Source organism: Boleophthalmus pectinirostris, unplaced genomic scaffold, assembly GCF_026225935.1.
Source record: "Boleophthalmus pectinirostris isolate CB_2022bp ecotype Guang Dong unplaced genomic scaffold, ASM2622593v1 HiC_scaffold_5, whole genome shotgun sequence".
NCBI lineage: Eukaryota > Metazoa > Chordata > Actinopteri > Gobiiformes > Gobiidae > Boleophthalmus > Boleophthalmus pectinirostris.
The window spans coordinates 13,944,432-13,969,106 of NW_026571404.1; the positions used below are offsets into that span (position 1 = coordinate 13,944,432).

Here is a 24,675-nt window from a genome sequence, read left to right on the forward strand (position 1 = left end):
CTACATAAAATTCTGCCACCTTCTTGTCTCCCTGGAGATGCAGTTGCTTTGCCTGAATATTCCACAGTACAGCACTTAAATTATATATTTTCATGGAGACAAGCAGGTGACATCAAAGGGCAAAGTTACAGGTCATATCTGTGTAGATGTGGGCCAGCTCACAGCATCAAATGTTTGTAAAGGTAATTTTGAGTCATGAGAACCTTGGTAATTGAATAAATAATAGATATGTTTTAATTCTATCTGTACGTTCCCAAGCAAAGCAGTAACCTCTAAAGAGACAAGCACATGACAGAACCACTTGAAAAGTTATGGAGTGAACCTTTAAATACATAATGAAGACTAATCCCTATTACACAGTCTCCTCTAAATAAGGTAAAGCAGAGGTAAAGTGAGGAGACGAAACACCAATTTCCCTGTTCAAACACATCTGGGGTTGGAGCGAGTGATATCGCCTCAGTCCAGTTTAACCGTCTGTCCAAACAAATAAAACAAGCTACAAGAACTAAACATAATGAGCTACTTTAAGTTTAGGACAGTCTGGGCCACAAATCAGTACTGGCCAGAGGTTACTGAACGTAGCATAGGTCTGTGTTAGCTGTAATGGTCTGGAGCTATAGGAGAGTGAATATACAAAAGCACTACAAGCTCTGTGTGTTTTAGAGTGGGTTAGACACCACCTGCAGTTCAACTCATGATGACCCTGCTTTATTATGAGGCTAACAGTGATGAATTGATGTTGTTTTTTCATAAGTGATAATAAATTGTGGGATCAGAAATGTCAAAGTCGTCCACATTTTGATAAGCATGCCAATTTAGAATAATTAATAATGATTTGTTGAGGATAGTCACTCCGTATTTGATTTTCTATTTGAGTTAGACAATTTATAATTAGCTTTAAGGGCAAAACAAAATATGTATATACTATTGTTTCTTACAGCATATGTATAAAAAAAACTGAGTCAAAGCAGTAACAAAGGAAGTAGTGAGTATAACTAACTTTTGGTTTTCATGATTATTTTTAATCATTTTTACACAGCCCAAATATAAAATCAATCAATTAATACCACCCACATTGGTTCACATACACTGGATTACAAAGCACAGTGTAGTTCTGAAATGTGCATGTTTGTACAGTAGATAAGATAAGACTTCTAGAAGGCACAACGTTCATCATAAAAGTCATACTTAAGACACAGTTAAAGGGCCCACATTTTCTGATTTATGTTATGTTTGCTCATCACAAACATACCTGGAGTTGTGGTTTGTTTCATTTACACATGTTTAATACACAAAGAGTTCTCAACTCAAACAGAAAACACTGTTCCACCTTGTGATGTCATGTGGTAAATGGTCACATTTTTATACAGTGCTTATCCACCTTCAAGGCACTTTACGAAAAGGAACCACTCACCCATTCACACACATTCATACATCAGTGTATGCAGACACTGGGGGTGAGGTAGGTTAAGTGTCTTGCCAAAGGACGCAACAATAGCATTCATCTGTGGGAGCTAGAATTCCACCGCCAAACTGTAAGTCAGTGGATTTGACCACTCAACAAATGATGTTTATGTCGAGAGAGGGATTCAAACTGCCAACCTTCAGATCAGTGGACGAACGCTCTACAAACTGAGCTCCGACCCTGTGGTAATACACTCCACTGTGTTTTTTAACTCCATACACCTTCACCAGGATCATTTGGATAGTTTCAGCTCTGGGATTGTCCATCTCTATTGAAGTAAATGTAAAAGGAGCTGTTAACTTGAAAACTATTGCTTCATAACATCATAAGGTGGAGCAGAGCATTTTGAGCTTTGAGATGTGGATAATAAGGATTACTGAAATATGTGTGAATGAAACAAAACTCAACTCCAGGCATGTTTGTGGTGAGGTAAAAGCATTATAACATGGCTTTAGGCTTGGAAGAGTATTTTTTTTTCCTATTATAGAACCTTTAAAAACACATCACAATAAAAGACTACAGCTCTGTGCCCTGTGCTCACCACAGACAGACTTGTGTGGTAAAGGTTAGACTCACAGAGAAGCTGAAGCTGCGGATGGTCTCATAGTCGAGCGGTTTGGCCACCCTCACGCGGATGTCTGCGCGGCCCTGCACAGCTGTAGGCGAAATGGTGAAGTACTCTGAATTGTTCCCTGTCAGAAACACCTGGAACATGCTGTTCACCCCCTGCACAAAGAGATAAGACACACATTGCTTTAGGAAAAAAGGAGAGCTGATAAGAGGCTCTTTGTACAATTATAGTGTCAGATTTAGAGAAGATGCACAAACCAAGTTTTGCAAATTTAATGAGATTTTAAGTTTGTTCTCTTTTAGTGAATGATGTTTTTGTTTGCCTTTATCTATAGGTTTCTAGATAATGAAGATTAAGTCTGCTACTACAGCAATTAACAATTTAAAGCTCAAGTGATGTTGCCAAAATATTGCCTATAAAAGGAAGATGAAGCCCATGAATACAGCAGCTATATCATCCAAGTAGGTTATGGTTTTGCTGGGATTGGTTTATTCATAACATTATAAGTATATATATCATTTTGTCATTATATATTTTTTTCTAAATATAACAAAATATATGTGTTTTTTGGATCCATATCATAGTAGGATATCTTACTATTGCGATATAAGACTTCCAAATTTGCAAAACTATATTAGCATTTTGTCTTTATGTTGTATTTTAGTACTACAAATGATGAGGTTATTTCTAGCCAGCTGCATCCACAGAATGTTTTTCACAAATCTACATCACACTGGGATATTTTACCATTCCAATATTGGGCTTCCAAAATTGCAAAACTAGAATTAGAATTTACTTAGTGGAAAAAATAACAATATGATTTAAATTAGTGTAAAACAGCAATTATCTACCACCACTTGATATCTAACATATCTAACACCATTTGAGTATAGTTTTTTTTTGTTTTTTTTTTTGTTTTTGTTTTTTATGTGGAAAACTGGCAATCACTATGTAGTTTACTATATCTGTGTTAAAATATGTATAATGTTTAAGTCAGGAGATTACATTCAGGTTGGCTCACAGTGTTAGATATGAGGCTGGTGGAGCAGTTTGATGCTTCATGAACTCTGCACTGTGGCCCATTCACCCCTTATCAGTGTGTAAATGTGTTTTTCATATCGGGGTATCTTCCTGCACCACTTCCTCTGCCTGCTCCTTGTATCTAGGATGCACCTTTATAAAGGAGTGTAAAAAAAACTCTTATCATATCATCAAATGCATTGTGCTGTGATCTATGACCTTTACTGTATATATAACGACAGTGAATATAATACACTCCCCATGCATTTTAAACATTATAAAAATAACGGCTGTGCAATAGTGCAACAGGTGCATTATGCTTCAGTTTTCTTGGTGGTCCTTAAAAATGCAGTGTAACTTTTCTGGTGGGTTCAGCTACTGCCTTGTTTCCATGGAGATGTTGAATTAAGATGTTGCTCTTAAAAACACCTTGAAAACTACATTCTCAGTGTTAAGTTAAGTAAGTAGTGGTTCCTCCACCAAATGTTTGTTGACCGCTGACTGTGGCTTTGCTTATTTTATATTGTCTAAATTAAACTAAAACTAAGCTAAAATTAATAATTTATACACCTGTTTTGCAACGCAGACTTGAATCTTATTTTATCATCATCATTTTATCTTAGGTTAGGACAGTTGTTTTTAACCAAATCAGAAAGCCTATATGCACACAAATAAACTGTACAACTGAATTTATTGCAAAATAATCAGTTTCTCCACATTTATAGTCATCAAATTTTATACTGGAGTGTATTGGACTTGTCTGATTAGCCATAAGCCACTAAAGACAGAGGAGCATGTGCTTTGTTTTCATTTTTGGAGACGAGCGATGATTTGATCTTCAGTGACAGCCGTGACTATCTCTTCTATACAGATGTGAGCCGTCTGGGATTTATTTACTTTAAAGTGTAAAAAACATGTCACATTTGTCATCAGGACATTTGGGTGGGTCTGGACATCTGGAAAGCTCTCTGCCATTGTCACTAATGCCAAAGGGTGCTGATAAAATCCTACGCAATTGTATAAGGAAAAAAGTGGGTTATAGGTGAGTACATTTAAGTAACTTTTTTTTATTTATTACGATATAAGGTAAGGTTAGTTTGAATCTATAAATATAACTGTGGTAAATATGCAGACATGACTTTGATCACTTTCTAACTGATCTCATTACTACATAATTTGTTCATGAGTATGTTCCTGAATATGCTGTAACCAGTGTATTCACATTTAATAATTAAAGCAACATCGTGTATGCCATGCCATGTTCTGGATATGGCATGTCACCTGCATTAAGTTTTATGCCATACTTTGTTGTATTACAGTTAAAACAAGAAGATTTCCATGGAGACAAGCAGGAGAAGATCGTATTCCAGACCAAATAAGAGTCAGCTTTATGGAGATGCAACTCATAAATATGCTCATAGTAAGAACGTATGTTTTTCAGTGCAATTAAAACATCAAAAAACATGCTTTAATTTTAGGTTATTTGTTGGATAAAAAGTTAAATGGTGGAGCTGTAAATGGTTAAACATTTATGCATCTTATTATTGGCTCTAAAAATAATAAATAATATTGCAGAGATAATATATCACTATCAATATCTTAATATCAATATCAACATGTTGCTTTGAGGACACATAATTTGAATATAGAGTTTATAATAAATAAATGTGCTTAAACATCACCCACTCAGAGTATTTCAAAGTAGCTGATAGGCCTGGACATTGATTAAAAGCATCTTTCAGAAGAGCATTACAGTCTCAGTAAACCATTATCTCAACTTAAGCCCAGAAACCCTCCTCAGCTGAAATCGCCGGCTTAAGGCTGGACTCTCACATGTGCAGGGGACAGGAGCAGAAGACGGACGTGCCGGTCGATTGGCATTATGCTGCCGGCCCAAATAGCCCCTTGTTTTTGTTTTCATCTGTGGGAGAACCATTGCGGCTGATGACTCCTATTTAAAAGACCATCCAATATGCAGGGATGTCACCTCAAACTGCCCATAAACGTAATTGCCCGTCCATTTGCCACTGCCTTTAGAAGCCCCCAATAAAAGCAGCCTGTCAGACGCAGCTGCCACAAAAGTTTAGTGACAAGTTCCTCCAGCGAAAAGTTTTATAGATGCCCGCAGTGCCCAAGCAAATATGGGAGAAGTGACAAGAGAGAGAGAGGTAACAACCACTTGTGTCATATTGTAAAAAATGAAACGTCTGCCTATAATCCCTTACACTTGGAGAGGCGAGATTACGGCACGGGTGAAGCAGAGTGTGAATGATTGTGTATATCAGCTCTGACATGCAGGTTTAAAGGATCAAAACAAGCAATACAACTGGGGCTAAACAAAAGGGGGCTCATATTTTATTTCTCAAAACAAATGTATTCCTCCGGCGACAGATAAAGTCATATTAGAAGGGGGGGAATTGAAACGGGCATTTGCTCAAACTAAAAATGTAACTTCTAATTTTAGCAGCGTTTTAGTTCAAATGCAACACAATTACAATTACTACAACACTACTGCAGCTTTGACTCTATACTTCTTCTACCACTTTCTGCAGCTGCAACTTTTTCCATCTAAGATAAAAAAAAAACTAAAAAAAAAAACGTTATGACATACTGTTGACTCAAGCAGTTATTTGCAATCCAGAAATATATCCGAAAATACTACTATTACTACTACTATTACTACTGCATCCTAACTAGGGCTGGGTATCATTAAGAAGTTGCCGATAAGATACATACCTTGATACAGTGCACTTTGAATTCGATACGATATATTTCAAAACTATTCATTGCGGTTTAATTAAAAAATAAAGGTTAAATCATGGCTGTGGTACTAAAAGTCTTTGTTAAACCACTTCTTGTGCAGAGTTCATATGAAACACAAACATTTTAATCACCAAAACAGTGAAAATGTCAAATGTGTCTCATAAAATAAGTTTCCTTCCTCTAAACAAGCAACAAAACTGTAGCGCTATAACTAAATAATTGAGTAAAGTATACCAAAAAATACTCTTGGTGATATACCAATACAGCAGCCCACGATATCGATACTGTATCATCACATTAAACAATACAATATATCGATATTTTTGCACACCCTTAATCCTAAACCATAGTATAAATGTGAGAGAAAAAAAAAACTTTGTCGTCATTAACTCCAGCAGTTTGTTATTTGCAATCACAAATATTGCTATGACGCTTTTTGTTACTCTTTTCTACTACTACAAATACATTAAATCATCATTACAGAAAAAAATCAACACTGAGGAATTAGCGGATGTAAGGGCCTGTTTAGTCGAGAACGTTTGCAGGTAAAAACGTCAAAATATTTTATCGGACGTGCCTTTCGTTTAGACGTTGACGGCGTTTTTGTGGCTTAAAAACGCAAAAATCTGAAACCACCCTCCGGAGTGGAAAAGTTGAATACGTTCCGCCGTAGTGTTTCCGTTTACACTGCCCAAGACGCAAAACTCTGGTCAGATCTGCTCACGTCGTGTACGCGTTTACGTCGCATTCATACAGTACACATGTGGGACGGCAAGCGTACCCAATCGAAATCCACATACTTTTGCGTCACCGTATGCACGCAGATTTTATCCTGAGACGCGTTGTCGCTTTTGCATCTTCTGTTCAGACCGTCATCATATAAACGTAGCCTAATAAAGTCGCATTATCGAAGTGCTGTGGGTGAAAGTTGGAGATTGTTTTCCATTTCCCAAAAGATACTAGACAGAAGCTGAGGTGTTACTGCCCAACTGAAAACATCGACCCTTCACTGTCCTAAGTGCTCCTGTTATCTGCCCAACCCTCTCTCCTTTTCTCCCCCCCCTCCTTTTCCTCTTATTCCCGCTCTCATTCTCTCCCTCGTCTTTACACCACCCTCTTTCTCTTATCCCTCTTTCTCTCATCTCTCTCATTCTTGCTCTTTTTACCCTCTTCTCTCATTTGCTCTCTCACCTTCTCTCTGTCTTTCTCTTAACCCCTCCCTTTCTCATTCTCTCTCCCCATCCTTCCCTCTTTCTTACTCCCTTACTCTCATTCTCTCTCCCCCTCTTCTTCTCTTTCTCCCACTCTCTCTCTTACCCCCCTCCCTCTCATCTCTCTCATTCTCACTCTTTTTCCCTGTTCTCTCATTCGCTCTTTCACCTTCTCTCTTTCTCTTACCCCCCTCCATCTCTCTTTTACCAACTCTCTCTCTCGCTCTTACCCCCTCCCTCTCTCATTCTCTCTCTCCATCTTTCTCACTTTCTTACCCCCTCTCTCCCATTCTCTCTCATCTCTCTTTTTCTCTTTTTCCCCTGTTCTCTCATTCACTCTCTCCATCCTTCTCTCTTTCTTACCCCCTTTCTCTCATTCTGTCTTTCTCTCTTTCTTCCTCTTTCTCTCACCCCATCCCTCTCTTATCCTCTCTCACCTTCTCTCTCTCTCTTACCCCCTCCCTCTCTCATTCTCTCTCCCTCTTCCTCTCTTTCTCTCACCCCCATCTCTTTTACCCCCCCTCTTATCACTCTTATTCTCTCTCCCTTTTTCCCCGTTCTCTCATTTGCTCTCTTACCTTCACGCTTTCTTTTACCCCCCTCCCTCTCTTATCAACTCTCTCGCTCTTAAACCCTGCCCCTCTCATTCTCTCTCTCCCTCTTTCTATCTTCCTCTCTCTCTTTCTCTCACACCCCCTCTCTCTTACCAACTCTCTCTCTCACTCTTATCCCATACTTCTCTCTTTCCATTCTTCTTTCTTACCCCCTCTCTCTCATTCTCTCTCCCTTTTTCTAAAACCCTTGTCTCTCTCTTATCCTCTCCCTCTCTCATTCTCTCTCTCCATCTTTTTCTCTCTTTCGTCCTCCCTCTTCTCCCCCGTCTCTCTCTTACCCCTTCTTTCTCTCTCTTCCTCTCTGCTCCTCTGTCTACTTTGGACTTTCTGCTCCACCAATTACTCAGACTGGTACTTTTGCTCTGTAGACGAATCCTTCCCATTTTCTTGTGGGGGGACTGTGCTCTCCATCGCTGCATGTGCTACCTTTTCTCTCAGCACTTGACTCACGGTTATCTGTCAAATTCACCCGGGCCGCCGCTGTGCCTGAATCAATCCGACTTGACTAGCTTTCGGCTTATCTGCACGCCGGGTGATTGATTTTCCTCGTTAGGTATAATTTGATGCTCTATCCCATCTCTTCCAGAGCAAATTAAATTGTAGTTGAGTCCATGTGTGAGTGTGCTGTGTGTGGGAGAGGCAGCGCGACAGTGACAGACTCGAGTGTGTGTTCGCGTTGCGGTGTGGCGTCTCAATGGGAGGTAGACACGACTAATGGGAAGTAGTGGACATGCTAACGCGCTAGAACAGGTAGAGCACTCTGGTTGATACACGCTAAAGTGAGGGTTTACACAGAGATTACGCTCTTTGAAGAGACTGTCACGAAGTTGGAAGCTGAGAGGGGTCACAACAAACGCAAACGCCGCAACAAATACAAACGCGACAACACAACAAAAAGCCACAAGAAACCAAAAACAGCCACAACACATCAAAAAACCCATAATGGAAATTATCGCGGGACTCCATTTTAATGCAAACGTCGCAACAAATACAAACACCACAACACAAACGCAAATGCCGCAACACATTAAAAAGCTGCAACGGAACTGACCGCGGGACTCTATTTTCCGACGGATCGATCAAGCGGCAAGTGAAGAAGACGAACTACAACGTGAAAAGTAAAGGAACGGAGAAGTTGGAAACGTCAGTAAAAGTAATTTATTGTTTTATCATTATTCGTTTCATGTTGTAGTTCTTCTTCTTCACTTGCCGCTTGATCGATCCGTCGGAAAATAGAGTCCCGCGGTCAGTTCTGTTGCAGCTTTTTAATGTGTTGCGGCATTTGCGTTTGTGTTGTGGTGTTTGTATTTGTTGTGGCGTTAGCATTAAAATAGAGTCCTGCGGTCTTTTCCGTTGTGGCTTTTTTGGTGTGTTGTGGCTTTTTTGGTTTGTTGTGACCCCTCTCGACTTCCATAGTATGCATTCATGAAAACAAATTCCGTAACGTGATATATTGCTGAAGAAAATATAGATGATAAACGATAATGTTGAATCTAATTTATGACACTGACGCAATAACCCTGAAGTAGAATTATCTCCAAAAAATATTCTAAAAGTATGCAACATGAACTGTAATAGATACAAAGCAGAATTAAACGCTAGATAAAAGTTATTTCTTTGACTGACTATTGCTCAAATCTAGTTCCTGACCAGTATTAAGAAAAAGTCTCCACAATAAATATTGACACCAAAAAATGATTGTTCCTTCTAATATGTATTGAACGATGAGTCGAAATAGTAATTATCAGGACAGGCCTACCAAGTTGTATGCACATATTAAGTTATACATGATCTTCTGGTGTTGATTGTGTAATAATTAAAAGCTATTTTATATTAGGAGACTTTGGGAATAAGGTGATTTTAATGTTGAAACTCTTCAATCCATGTACTTTGAATATTCTATTGAAGTGATGCTTTTTTATATAAATAATCTAATTCTACACAGAAACCTTTCTGTCAGGTTTATGAAATATATTATTGAAAATATATTTAATTATTATATTGAATCAGTTTTACGTCTTGTGCAGTTTCTTTTTTGTCTGCTCGACATGGCTTCCAAGGACAAAAATGGTTTCGTATGTCGGCACAAATAGAGATATATTATCAATACACAACCTTGTGTCCACGGTTCTTTTATATTATTACTGAATAGTGATGCATTGTTGTTGAATAGTCTATTTTTTTTCTTCAAAACCATAAAATAAAACATTTAAATGTTATACAACAATGCAAAACATATTCTAAATGCAGTAAAATAGTAGCAAATAAATATCTTCTTTCACTCCCAGCAGCACAAATATTTTCAAATTACACAAGAAAATGCACAAAAATCCTTACCAATGCAAAGAAAATGTACACACAATAAATACTGAGCACTCAACATACTACTTAATAATATTAGTATAAGTTAGTGTTTTAAATATACAGTATTGTTGAAAATTATGAGCTTCAATAAAGTATAAAGTAGCAAAGGATTTACTTATTTCACATTCTAAAGCTCAAATCTTCCTGAAATATTATTCTTTCTATCACTGAACAATAACTTGATATAGTACAGCCAATAATATATTAGTATTGTGACAGTCCTAGTTACTAATGATGCAGTTGTTATTCTTTCAAGATATGTTTTCACCAGTATTTTTTCCCTATGCTTGAGTAAGATTTCAAGCATTATTTTTGGAAGTGTCCCAATTACAATTTCCTTCATACTGTAATTTATGTAAACATTTATATTTTCTGTCCCACCTTTGCCACCACACTACTGTAACACGTCAAAACTCACCTCATCTTTGTCTTCTGCCTGGATGTAGAGCGGCAGAGCGAACCCAACCTGTGCCAGTTCGGTGATGGTGACCCTATACTCCGAGCTGTTGAACTTCGGGGCATTGTCATTTTCGTCAATGAGCAGAACAGTGAAGTTGGTCCGTACTGACGCGTTCGACAGGGTACGGTCGTCCTGGCGTTCCGTGGCCTATAGGGGAGCCACGCAGACAGACAAAAAGGACAAGAAATGCATTTGATTGCTTTGAAAAATGTCATTTCGCAGTGCAGCCAGTCACCAGGTATTTAGAGCTGTTCATTTATTGGATCAAAAGGTGGGCAGACTCAAAGCAATCACAGAAATACGTTCAAATATGGGGCCAAGAAAAGGGCGAGAAGACCTCTTTTCCACACCTCTACACAATGAGATTTAGAAGAAAGACACAATTACATAGACTTTTCAACTCCTGTCCATAGATTGAAGAAGAAACAGAAAATGGTTGAGAAGATAGGAATGGGTGTAGTCTTTATTGATAGAGGACTGTCACTTGCTATATAGAATAATAGGTCAAAATGACGCTCTAAATTCTGGTAATCATCACAATGCTTTAGCTGCGCTTGTCCCGTCATTGCTGAATCATTTGACCTCCACCTTCACACGCGGCGCCGCTATCTAAGCCACTTGAAGTTGAGAAATTAGTTGTATTACTATGGCAAACCACAATCAATAGCGTAGCAGCACCTATAAGCACAAGCTGGAGAGAGACGAGACAAAACGCATGAGAAAATCTATATCTTATAAATACATTTTGGGTGCCATTTTTTTCGTTTTTCAGTACTTGCACTTATTCAACTTTTCTGCTTTGCAATTATCGATTTCAATTAATATGAGGTCAGAATATGTTATCAGTTTGCTGTAAACACAATCGGACTTTGAAAACATGGGAGTTTTTTTTTATGTGCTACAATTAAAGCTCGAAGCCCAAATCCCTACTTTCAAGAAGTTGGCAAAGAAGTAGAAAGAAAAATGCAAACAGAATGCCAAGGTTGAAAACAGTAAAACAGTAATAAAACTATATGGATTTCGAATAAAAAATATATTGAGCATAAAAACTGCAGTATTGCATTTAATAACTATTAATTTTGCAAACAGATGGTGCTGGCAACAAATGAAGAGAAAAATATCTGTTGTAAAATAATCTGTTTTTTTTTTATTCAAAATAAAAAATGCTAATGGCCAAAACATGAATATATGAGGATAAAAGAGAAGATCAAAACCTCATTAGATTACATAAAAAATGAGAATCATTAAATGCATGTCATTTTTCAGTTTTTTTGTTAAAGTAAAAAGCCAGAATGCTGTACCAAAATATATATGTTTAATATGTTCCAATCATGTCTGAGTTTGCACAATGGAGCTTAATTATCCTGCCAATCTGTCCAAAAGTCCAAGCTGTTTCCAGAAGTAACAGTTTCCAGTTGTTAACAGTTTAAAGATATGACAATAACTAATGTTCCTAATGTGTTTTTTAAGTCCAATAAAACAAATTTAAAATTTCAAATTCAACAAAATGTTTGTGTAATATTAATAAGTTTCAGAAACAGATGTTTAAAAAAAGTCATAGGTCTTTTTTGGAAAGACTACGGAGAAAATGAATGAGAAATTGACTTCTGGAACCAAGCAGTGGGCAGTCTTTGTTGAGCTCCATTAAACAATCATGGTTATAGTCTCAAATTGAAAACTTTCCTGGGATTATGTTATAGATAGAAACTAAAAAAATATATGATTTTGGGGAAAAGCGTAGACCTTCGTACTTCATACTTGACGTAGCATCAAAATCCACAATGTACCCCACTGGCCTTACACTGAAAAACTGACTTTTTGATCACAAATCTTTCCACTTTGAGTAGCTCTTAGAAATCCATTTCACGCACCCTCTCACACCCTGCGGGGACCACCGGGTGTACAATAGTTTGGAGAAGAAAAAAAACAGAACAGATGAACAGAAATACAGTGGCTGAGTGGACAGAGGTTTTGTGATGGGGATGAGAAACCAGGACTGACATGCTAAAGAGCAGTGGGACAGATACGGCCCAGCGGCTGATGCACTACCCAGAGCAGAGGAACAGTAAATCCTCCTTTTTATCTGTGGCCTCCTCCAGGACTCTGACAGATCTGATGGTCCCCACGCCATGACAGGAACTCACAAACACAGAAGCTCTCTCAAAATGGGCTTTAATAGTGAAGACCAGGTTTGTTCCACAGGTTTTCAATGTGTCATGTACCTCTGCTGTAAAGACTGCTTCAGCTGTCACGCAGAGTGGGGAAGAGAGGAAAGAGATGCCTTATTCTGGTATAAAATAATGGCTAAAGGCACTATGTAACTTTTCTAGTGAAGGATCTGTCACCTACAGTTGTATCTATGGAGATAAAATTGTTTTGCCTTATCCCACAGTATGGCATTAAACTTTTACATGGAGACAAGCAGCTGATGCCAGCAGTTGTATCTATGGAGATAAAATTGTTTTGCCTATATTGTTCTCAATCTCCATAAAGACAAGGCCAAGTCAGATCTGTGTAAAGGTGACCTCTGTCTCAGACAATTAATGTTTTCAAGGTGTTTTTAGCAATAAAAACCTGAAGTTGAAAAAAATACAAGGTCTGTAGGTTTAATGCTATAGGCTACATTTACACGGGTATGTTGAGAAACAAATATTTCCCTCCCTCCATTTTCCAAAATAACATTGTGCACATCGTTTTCAAAAAAGTTTTCGAATAAATACGCCATCATCCGCCATCATAACTACACCAAGCCTATGGGTGGCACCTGGATTAGATTCAAACCTGCAGTATTTATTTCATTACAGTTGTAAGTATTCCTCAAAAATACCTTGAAAAACCTGCATTACTGCCTCTGTTTGCCTCTCCAAAAATCTGTTAAAGAAGTGGCAAAATTGCCAACCTCTGAGCCGTCATTTTTCTCTGGTCATTGATATGATCAATCAGCTGTGTGTGCAAATGCAAACATATGAAAAGTGTTTACACCAGAAGAAATGTGACTGCTGCTCTTAATGCTTCATGATCATCATCAGAGCAAAAGGTAAACACTGGTCGCAGTTTTGGCGTGTCAGCTGCCCTCACACTCCGTTTATCTCACTTAACATGCAAACGCCAAACCGTAGTTTCCCAGAATCTCCACTCTAGCTGGGGTTTTTAGAAAGATTTGTTTTCAGAGGCAAATTTGCCATTTGCGTGTAGAAGATGAGTACAAATGAAGGGAAATGTCTCCATTTTTAAATGGCGCCATAGTGTGGAACAATCCAAGCAAAGTCATCAGAGCCCGTGATTATTATGGTCATAATATCATAAATAAAATATACTAAGACAATTTTAGATGCAAGAAGTGTTTTTTTTTTTTTTCAGGTTACTCTATACTCCAAAAAACTAGTACTAGGTGATTGTTTATATAAAATTGACTTTACTCTGTTATTCATGAAGTTCATAAAGCTGGTCATACACGAGAGTATTGGTGATCTAGTCAACATTGTGATTGAAATAAGTAAATTAATGAAGTTAGTTTCATCTCACAACACAAGGCACACTAAAATTTGATACCGTGACATCGTTATTGGATTACATGTCCAAACCCATACTCAATCTCTATCGCATTTTCTATGTCTCTGTCTTCTTCTGTGAGTACTGCAGTAGACAGCAGCCTTTCCTCACCTCCACAGTAAGCGTGAATCCAGCCGAATACAGCGGGTTTTCTCTGTCCAGCTGTCCATTCACTGTCAGGTCTCCACTAAGGAAGTCCAGGGCAAAAACATGGTTGGTGTTCCCTGCATAGAGAGAGAGAGACAGAGAGACAGAAGACACAAACGTCAAAGGGACAGGCAAAAATGGCATTGTGGATAATTCAACATATGCGCCAAGGGAAGCGAAGAAACGCGCCAGTCTGGTATGTGAGAAATATGGTGTCGGGATTTCATGTAATATTGATACAGTTTTCGCTGCTCACCTGCCTTGAGCTCACCCACCACCTCCGACCCTTTCGCGGTCCTTTGTTTTATCTGCCACAGCCGGAGCCCACCTTTCGGAGAGTGGCTTTTTGCCAGCTCACACTATTGTCTTCAGTGTTTTTGCTGAATATGCAGGGCTAGTGTTGGTTCAAACAAATAAAGTAATGTCACTAAACTTTATCTTTTTAAATTTTAATATGTTTGTATGCTTTTTAAAAGACAAAACAGAATAAATAACAACACCACCATGACTAGGCAGTGTGGAGTAAAAAGTTTAATCTTAATAGTATGAATTAAACATTAAAACTTACAACAGTGGGAGAACTGGGAGGGCATCTGATGTAAAAAAAAACTTGGAACAGGTGATTCAAGGTGTCAGTCACAGAGATGAAACATTTAAGGATGTTGATATTTTCAGTCACTCATTAATGGGTTGGTGGGGCACAGCGAGAATGTAAAGTGGAGGACATCCTGGATAATGGTCAATTAATTGCATGGCTAACGGTGACAGGCCAGACCGATCAATTCTACATCTCTTCAGAGGCCTGCAGGATACATGTCTACGCTTGGTTGGGATCTGAATGTTGGGGAATGTTGATTTCATAATGATCAGATATTGCATAATGTGTTTATCAGATTGTGGCCAAGGATTTTAAATTAAGACTCTAAGGGCCTGAAAAAAGGGTTCCAATTTTGTTTAGATAATGATACTTTTTAGATTAAAACACATTTGCAAATTTAATTGCTAGTTTAGAAGGTAACTATAAAATATAATATTCTTAACATCATTGAATAAATAGGTGGTGATGGTTACTTTGAATCATCTGAAAATACATATATAACAGGTTTTCATATTTTTATTTCACTTGTTTTGTAATTGTGGATTGTGAGATAGTAATTACGGTGAATATTTATCATAGTTTGGATTGGTCAAGTTAGATTTTATGCAAAAAAGTTGAAAAATACAAAATACAGGAAGTACCAGTGAGCTATAAAAACAGATTACCACTACCTATGTCACAAACCCATCCAAAATACAAGGACAATTTACACCCAAAGAGTGAAGAAATGACTAGGTAAGAATTTTAGTTGTGTTAGTTGTGTAATTTTTTGTGTGGGAAAAGTAGGGATGTAACAATATCCAAATCTCACGGTACGATATTATCCTGTTACACGTCTCACGGTATGATATTTATTGAGATATTTTGGAGGGATTAAGACAGGGGTGTCAAACTCAAATTCACAGAGGGCCAAAATTAAAAACTGAGACTAAGTCGTGGGCCAAACTAAATATTAATTGAAAAAATGTAACAACATCTGCATGTTTTCTCTTCTTTTGAGATATGTAAAGTTAAACCTTAAAAAAATGTTTAATAACAGTTTTGCTTAAACATTGAATCCAGAACAAGCATAATACAAAATACTAACACAAATTTTAATAAATAATGTCTCTATGGGCCAAATATCATTATATTGCAGGTCAAATTTGGACCCCGGACCTCAGTTTGACAAGTCTGGATAAACAGAACTGTACATGCACTATTTTTTCCTTTTTAAATACCTTGAACAGTCTTCATTATGAATCATTGCTGCCATATTCCAAAGAAATAAGATTTAAAAGTGCTTAATAAGAGTTATTATATTATGTAGTAAAGTAAGTAACGGATCACAGCCTATGCAGTTCCCTCTTTTTTAAAACTTTTAATTGAAAAACCTTGCCATTTGATATATTGTGATGGACCATGATATTATTGTGAGAGTTCTGACGATACGATATCACGATATTTCAGTTATTGTTACAGCCCCAGTGAAAAGAGTGGTCGAACCATAGGCACTTACAGATACAGAATGATACTTGCCTGTATAATTTATAGACCTACTCTCACAATACACACACTAATATTAATACAGTAAAATATGCTTAGTACACTTGACTTGACTGGTATATTAAATTAAAAGCTGAATGTGAATATTAGTGTCTTTATCATAAATAGCTTTTTAATAACACCTGGGCTGGCTCACTGCACTCTTTACATGCACTGGTGAATCCCATTAACTTTACTACAGTCAATGATCTCATTCAAAGACGTGCATTTCAAATTATTCCACTGCACCGTACTCATTAGCAGGTTCAAAAGCCGTATGTTCTATATTCACTTCAATTACACAGGTTAAAATATTAGACCAAGAGACACTTAAGTCCTCCGCTCATAATATTTAATCCTACTATTGTGTTTGAATATCCTCCCTCTGGTAATGCATTATGGTATTCCCTGTTTTAGATTTTTTTTTTTTTTTTTCTCTGGAGCTGCTGGCTGCTAAATGAAGCTTGTATAAAGACAACAATAAATTACAGTGTGGAGAAAAGGAGGAAGTTCTCTTTTAAATATATTGTGTTTATCTGAAGAAAGATTAAGCGAGATTATTAGGAAGAGTTTATTCAAATCTACAACATCAGTGAGAGAAAGCCTGATGGAAAAAACTTTATTCAAAATATGCAATTCCATAATATATCTTAGTAGTAGATGTTTTTGGAGCTTTCACTCACTCCAAGTAAGATATGACAATATTTATTTCATTAGAAGAAATAATATTGCTTAATTACCTGCTACTATATTACACCATTCCACGCACAGGGCTTATTAAATGCTGTTATTATTAATGTGACTTTAACTTTGATGTATAATTGTGTACAAGTTACAATAGGCTATCACATTACAAAAAAATAAAACATAAAAAAATAATAATAATAAAAAAATCACTGTACTTATTGTGAATGGCCTTATGCAAAAGTGTTTTTACTGTAAACCGTTCTGTAACTTCCCCTGCATTTACAGTGTAGTGTTAAAGGGAATGATAAGCCTTTTCATCCAAGAGCCTGAATATGTGCAGTTGTTCATTGTGATTCTTTGTGACTGCAGCATGTTTTCTGAGACCTGCCCAGGCCCTGCACTATCTCCAAACAGAACAGTTCATACATGTGACATTATCACAATCGTTTACTCTGCTCTAGGTAAGCAAAACATATGAGGCCACTATGAGTCAAAATCAGCAAACATTTACTCCCAATTCTTCCCACACTAAACTATAACTAAAGAGGAACTGTAACCAATAATAAAGATCAGAATAATTGTTATTTAAATTGTTATTTAGGTAAACATGAAAAAAGGAAGAAAAAAAAAGATGACTGAAATTACATTTACATTACATTTTAGTATCACCTTAAGAACCATGACACATGACAAAGTTTTGTTGAATCTTCACTGAAGACAGAACCAGACACAGTTTAAGACTCAGGGTTTACAGTAGATATTATCAAGCGCACCCTTGATACATAAGAGAACCTTCAGTAGTAAACAGCAGACAGACACTAGAGTGGAGAGAAATCTATGGCACAATAGTTTAACTCAGCCTCAGTCACTTTCTCATGCTTAGACCTGTTCAGAGCAGGGGGCGAGGCCTCACACAGTCATTCTGACTGAGTGGAGACATGGCGCAGGGAGCTTTAAACCGGGAAACCATAACTTGTTCCATCTGTTTGGATCTGCTGAAGGAGCCAGTGACTCTTCCCTGTGGACACAGCTACTGCAGAGACTGTATCCAAACCAACTGGGACCAAGAGCAAAGGTACAGCTGTCCTCAATGTAGACAGAGCTTTGTCCCCAGGCCTGTCCTGGTCAAGAGCACAGTGTTAGCCAATATAGTGGAGGAGCTCAAGAAGACAGGGCTCACAGTGCCTCCTGCTGACCACTGCTACGCTGGACCTGGAGATGTGAGTTGTGATTTGTGCACTGGGAGGAAGCTGAAGGCTGTCAGCTCCTGTCTGCAGTGTCTGGTCTCTTACTGTGAGACTCACCTCCAGCCTCATCGTGATGTGGCAGTACTACAGAAACACCAGCTGGTGGCGCCATCTGACAAACTCCAGGAAAATCTTTGCTCTCAACACAACGAGGTGAAGAAGTTGTTCTGCCGCACAGATCAGCAGATCATCTGTTACCTCTGCTCTGTGGACCAACACAAGGGCCATGACACAGTGTCCTCTGCAGCAGAGAGGGCCCAGAGACAGGCACAGCTGGAGGCCAACAAGTCCCTGCTGCTCCAGAGTCTCCAGCACAAAGAGACAGACCTGAAGACGCTCCAACAGGACGCCCAGGACATCAGCCGCTCTGCCAAGAGAGCACTGCAACAAAGTGGGGACATGTTCACTCAGATGATTCTTCTCCTGGAGGAAAGACGCTCTGAAGTGGAGCAGCAGATCCAGTCTGAGCACGAGACCAAACTGAGTCAAGTCCAAGAGCTCCAAGACCAACTGCAGAGGGACATCTGTGATCTGAAGAAGACCATCTCTGAGCTGGACACACTGTCCCTCACTCTGGATCATAACCAGTTTATACTGCACTGTCCTCCACTGTCCACACTCACAAAGAGAACAGAGTCCAGTGTCCAGACCAAAGTAAGGGGGGACTTTGAGGACAATACCAGAGCTGTGTCAGTGCTGAGGGACAAACTGCAACTCACTATCAGACAGTTTAAGCTGCCTAAACCTGAGCCATGCACCAGAGAGGACTTCATCAGATATGCACAGGACATTACAATGGACCCAAACACAGCACACAAACAACTTTTTCTGTCTCATGGAAACAGAAGAGTCACATTTATGGATAAAGAGCAGAGTTATCCTGATCACCCAGAGAGGTTTGTTAGGCTAAGGCAGGTCATGAGCAGAGAGAGTCTGACAGGCCGCTGTTACTGGGAGGTGGAGAGGAGTGGGTACTGGGGGGTTCGTATCGCAGTGTCCTACAGGGACATTAAGAGACAAGGGACCAGAGAGGAATGTGGATTTGGGGACAATGATGCATCTTGGGCGTTAGATTGCAAAGAAAACAGATACTCATTTTGGTTCAATAATGTTGAGTCTGAGGTCTCAGGCCCACTCTCATCCAGAATCGGGGTTTACCTGAACCAGAGCGCAGGGGCTGTTTCCTTTTACAATGTTAAGGGTCAGAGCATGAACCTCCTCCACAGAGTCCACACCAACTTCACTCAGCCTCTGTTCGCTGGAGTCTGGATTTTTTCTGTCAGAGGCACTGCCCATTTCATTAAACTTGAATAAACTTTATATGCCTGTAGAAGTAACAGTAAAAGTAATAACAACAACAACTCAGTGACAAAGTGCATGTGTTTTAATACATTGTCTAATAACTTACTACTATTTGATGTGTGATGAAGTTTAAATATACAAATCTGTTTTATCATGATTTTACTCTTACATTGAATGACTATTATACTAGAATTACTCATTTCATTCTCATTCCAGCCTCCAAAAGACATGCTGAATGCTGTAAATTTGTGACCAAAGCAGCAGCAGCAGGTTGAGACAGGTTCATGGGAAAAGGGTGGGGACCTGTTACACAAACATCCAGTAGAGCAGGATGGTGGAAGAATAGTTTCAATAGGTACTTTAATATTTCTCACTTTTTAATTCACTGCATCATAGTTAATCATTTTAAGACATTTTCTACAAAACAATATCTGAAATCTGTTTACCATTAACCACAGTATTTTTGTATATGTAGTTCAATGTGTATTCTTACAAGCACAAGTGTGTAGTAAGCAAACAATATTATAATAAAGAATCACTATCATTATGGAGTCATTTAAATTTTAAACATTTGTATGTCCAACACTCATGTTTTGTATTAGATATAAATCTGGCCTGTGCAATGTTAATTTTGCTAGATATACACATTCAGTCTTATGTACATGTCTTTCTTTTTCATAGTTTAATGCTTATTTTTTAACATAATTTTGTTTTAAGCAGTTGAAATTAAGGTTTTTTAAAATAGATACAAATAAAAGATGAAGATGCCAACTAAGACTTCTAGATAAAGATAGTAAGACAGAGTATTTTGATGTAATAATTCCACTGTCTTTGATATAAAAGGTCTTACTGCACATGTTTTAGAGTCTGTAGAGACCAGATAACAATATGATGATCAAAGTGTACAATTATTTCAGTGGTCGACCAGTCACAATTATTCAGATTAAACCCTGCGGCCCTTATAAGGTCCATCCTGCTGCTCCTTGTGGGAATTAGTCTCTACTTCATACAGTTTACAGAAATAGCTGGGGTCTAGACTCTGCAGAAACAGGTTCAGATGAAGTCTACAGTGGACAACCTCAGGGTCAACAGATTAACCTGCAGTGCGTGTACTCTCTCCCCGCTCACGGCTCTATTATGGACCGGACCGCGGCAGGAATGAAGAGGAGGGAAGCTGCGGTCCAGAGATCACAGGAGGGGCATCAGGGGGAGCGGGGGGCCCACGGAGAGGCACCAGCCCGGGGTAATTAGCCTGGGCTGGGGCCAAGAGGTGGGGAGAACGAATACTGCTGATCATAACTGACTAAAATATTCTAAAATATTCAGGGAAGTTAAGTTCAAAGCAGGAGACTGGATTGCTCTATAGTATGCATTGTTCTATAGTATGTGTTGAGAAAATTTTAAGGAGACATACAGTGCAAAATCAACCTGTCAGAGCTTTTGACAATGATTGGTTCTCATTCTCATTTACCAATTTGAAGTTGTATTTAGAGTGATTTTAACATGTTTGAATAATTGTCAGAATGACCCCCATTTTGACCCCCAGCGGTATACGCCCACTGTTCCAACATTAATTTCTTAAACGGTGATACACATTGGATTTGCCAGTGTCTCCTTACCATTTGGCATAAATGAAAAATAATAAAAATGCAGCTTGTCAGTGTGATCTGCAGCTGTAAGAAGAGGTGACAGCAGGGTGGAGCTTTGTTGTGATAACAAGATGTAGAGTAAGGGGGCAGGCGGGTCTCAGAGTCCTGCTCCAGGTTCGGTACAGGCAAATAGTTGCTGAAACGAGCGGGTTTTAACATTCTCGAATTTTACAGGTGGGTATGCGGGCGGGTAGTGATTACACACAGGCAGGTCAGGACTAAATTAGGACTAAATTAGGACTAAATCAGGACTAAACCAGGACTAAACCAGGTCTAAACCAGGACAAATCTTGGATTCAAGAGAGAGAACGCTGAGTTTGCCGAGCAGGGTGTCCGCAAAGCGTGTTCGAGCGACAGCAGGTCCTTTACGCCTGGGGTCACCTGACAATCTACGCGGGCGCACCTCCAAGCCCAACCCAATAGTGAGTCCTGGTTCAGTTCTGGTTTAGTCCTGGTTTAGTCCTAGTTCAGTCCCAGGTTAGTCCTGGTTAGTCTTGGGTTAGTCCTAGTTTAATCCAGTCCGTGGCGTGTGTGGCACAAAAGTCCGGCATCTCGATCAATGTTTCTCCTGCTCAGTAAATAAAGCCTGTGAAGTGATGACAGTCAAGTCGTGTCTGTGAATTTGTATTCGTACTGAAGAAAGTGAAACCGTTTCATTTCATTTCATTATTGTAATTCTTGAAATCGTAACTTTTCAATTAATATTCTGATGGACGCTTCAGTTAGAATACTTTTAATTTGTGTGTGATTTACCACGGGCACAGGGGGGTAACAAATGGAATGTTAACGGGCCTAGGCAGGTGCGAGTTTAATTTTAATATAATCATGGGTTAACGGGTGAGTGCGATGCTGTACTGCGAGGGTGCGGGCGGGTGCGGGTCTCTAAAAATGGACCCATGCAGGACTATGGCGGGACTTTGGGCTCTGCAATTTAAAATGTAATTAGCAGACTTGTTTCTTTTATTAAGATGTTTTGAATCAATATTGCAATTTAAATTTATTACAACATAATGATACATACAATTATCACATAATAAGTATATAGCAGACAAAAGCACATGGTGTTTTTTTAAATAATTGCACGAAGAATATAGTATGTAATCACGTGAAACTTGTCGCTGCAGATCTACTCTGAATAGAACTGAGCAATTGTATTCATTTGGAGAACTACATATACAAACTTGACATTTAGGTATTGTTTAAAAAAAAAGACATTTGAAAAGTTTAGCTACGCAAAATGTAGTATTAGAAGAAGGAGTTTCAATTAAACAGAGTGAAATGAGATGAATGAATAAATGAATGCCAGTACATTTTCGGTAATAAATCCTTATGTATCTAATATAGTGTTGCTCGAGGTTTGTTTGTGTAATTAGTTTCTGTATTTACAAACCAATCAGATCAGATTTACTCTCCGGCAAAATAAATAAATAATAAATTAAATAAGTGCGATTATTTCAAAGTTGATGGTTAAAAAGCGATTCCTATATTTGAAGGATTGGTTGTATAAAGAGCTAAAGGCAATTTGTTTTGCTCGGTAAGTTAACCACACAGAGTTTATTTATTTTACTTTATTAAATTGTTGGGGTGTTGTGGGAGAAAGATTTGTGTTTCTACTTCTCTGCAAAGAATTAGATTAACACATTTGCCAACCAAAGATGTTAAAGTTGCACTCTGTAACATGCTTGTCTCCGGGGAGATCTGATTGCTTTGTCTGGAATGTTCTACAGTATTACAACAAAACGATCTAACCTACACTTAATCATTTAGAGATGTTTTAATGCTCAAAAATACCTTGAAAAACAGTGATCGCCTGTCCACGGTCTGGACCTGTAACTTGGCTTAGTGGTTTCACCTTTTTGACTCTGCAGATGTTTAAGTTTAATGCCATACTGTGGAACATTCAGCAAGAACATATGAAAGTTAAATAGATATACCTTTATGAAGTTTGCATGCCCTATGTCCTTTCAGCAAGTTTAAAATCACAAGGATGCCCTCCCCCTTTATTGATATGTCATACTATATTACTGTAAACATATATGATGGAGAAAAAGTAAATTTTACGGTTAATATCTGCAAACCGGAGTGATTTATTTGAGATATGTATTTAGTATTTTGCCACAGCACACCTCTGCAGTGTCACGGTGCAGCACTAATAGTCTCAATTGTCTCATTATGGCTGATATTGACATGGTGGCAGTGGGCAGAGACGCCGCGGGGCTCAGACAGCGCTCTCCGGGCTTCCTGTTTCAGAATTGGTTTGTCAGCTTCAGTGTCTGACCAGAGCAGCTGCATGTAAACCACACAACCGGGGATTCTCCTGCCCCAACAGTCAGCGGTATTTGTTACTATTGCAGTTTTCTACAAATTAGGATACTCACAAACTAAAATGCCAGGATTATGTCACTAAATTAATCCATAAATATAGCTGTGCTTGATGAGACTTAAAGGTTCCTCACTGAAATACACAAGCTGTTATTGCTAAAAAATATGCATTCTTAAAGTAGATGCTCCTCTCCACAGATCTGACCTTTAACTTTTGCTGGTAGTGTCACCTGTTTGTCTCCATGAAGACAGATAAGAGTAATGCCAATTCTCAAAGCCTCGGTGGTGTTAAGCTACTAATGTAGTCACAGCTGCCCTGGGGTAGAGTAATGGAACTTAGAGAGCAAATATGTGCCATCTGCCCCTCTGGCCAAGCCTGATTCACCAGCCGGTTTCACTTCGTGGACCTCGGAGCAGAGAATTAGTTTGCTCGATGGTAGTCGGGTACATTTTTTTATTTAACCAATCACTGCTATTTGGTCCTGACATATCTAAAGCGCCACTAACGGGACTAACGGGTATATTCAGCTTTTCCCAAATCCCGTAAGAAGAAGGGCAATAACGTCTTTCCCCTTGATAAAATACCCTGAACATACTCTTTGTTCTGGCTTTAAATCCTCGATCTTGGGAATCATTGCCAACACAGAACGTATGGCTCTTCACATTCATAGTACTAGGCAAGGTGGGTGAACTGTCTTGCCTAAGGACACAACAACAGAGCTTGGTCTAAGTGAGAATCAGTCCTGCGACCTGTGGGTTGGTGGACAAATACTCTAACCACTAAGCCACTGTTGCCCCACTAACCATACTGATTATTTTGTGTACCAACCAAAAAAGACACATATTAAATAATTATTGTTTTATGACTATTCTGAAGAATCACTAACACAAGTGTGGGGGTGGGGGAGTACAACCCAAAAGCCCCGGGGATCCAAAGACTGGTGACACACAGCTCCATGGCTCCGCAGCTCTCCCCTCCCCGTGCAGCCCTCCCCACACAGCCCTCCCTATCAGTGCAGACCTCTCCTGACAGGACACAGTGAGTGGGCGTCCCGCAGAGAGGAATGTAATCATATTCTAATGTCTGATAAAGACTCCCCAGAGCTCAGCCTGAGCAGTGGTGAGATCCCAGAGGTCAGAGTAGCGTTCTCAACCAACAAATGACTATAAAAAAACACT

The 24,675-nt window shown here is 38.7% G+C and overlaps 2 protein-coding genes across 2 annotated transcripts in view; one reads left to right on the forward strand and one right to left on the reverse strand.

The window, feature by feature from the left end:
• The window catches only part of cdh23 (cadherin-related 23), a 328,046-nt gene that overhangs the window by 148,080 nt on the left and 155,291 nt on the right, over nt 1-24,675 (reverse strand). The window contains exons 11-13 of the mRNA XM_055162881.1: nt 14,132-14,244; nt 10,427-10,615; nt 2,042-2,191 (exon numbers count right to left, since the gene is read on the reverse strand). Coding sequence (XP_055018856.1) covers nt 2,042-2,191; nt 10,427-10,615; nt 14,132-14,244 — 452 coding nt within the window. The remainder of the gene's footprint in view (nt 1-2,041; nt 2,192-10,426; nt 10,616-14,131; nt 14,245-24,675) is intronic.
• Nucleotides 17,907-20,069, forward strand: LOC110168180 (tripartite motif-containing protein 16-like). The gene has a single exon (XM_020933601.2). It carries the CDS (start codon nt 17,915-17,917, stop codon nt 19,535-19,537), a length of 1,623 nt encoding a protein of 540 aa, XP_020789260.2. The 5' UTR covers nt 17,907-17,914; the 3' UTR covers nt 19,538-20,069.

What these genes read in the sequence shown, in the direction of transcription:
- LOC110168180 (XM_020933601.2), top strand. Translation starts at nt 17,915, where the DNA reads ATGGCGCAGGGAGCTTTAAACCGGGAAACCATAACTTGTTCCATCTGT.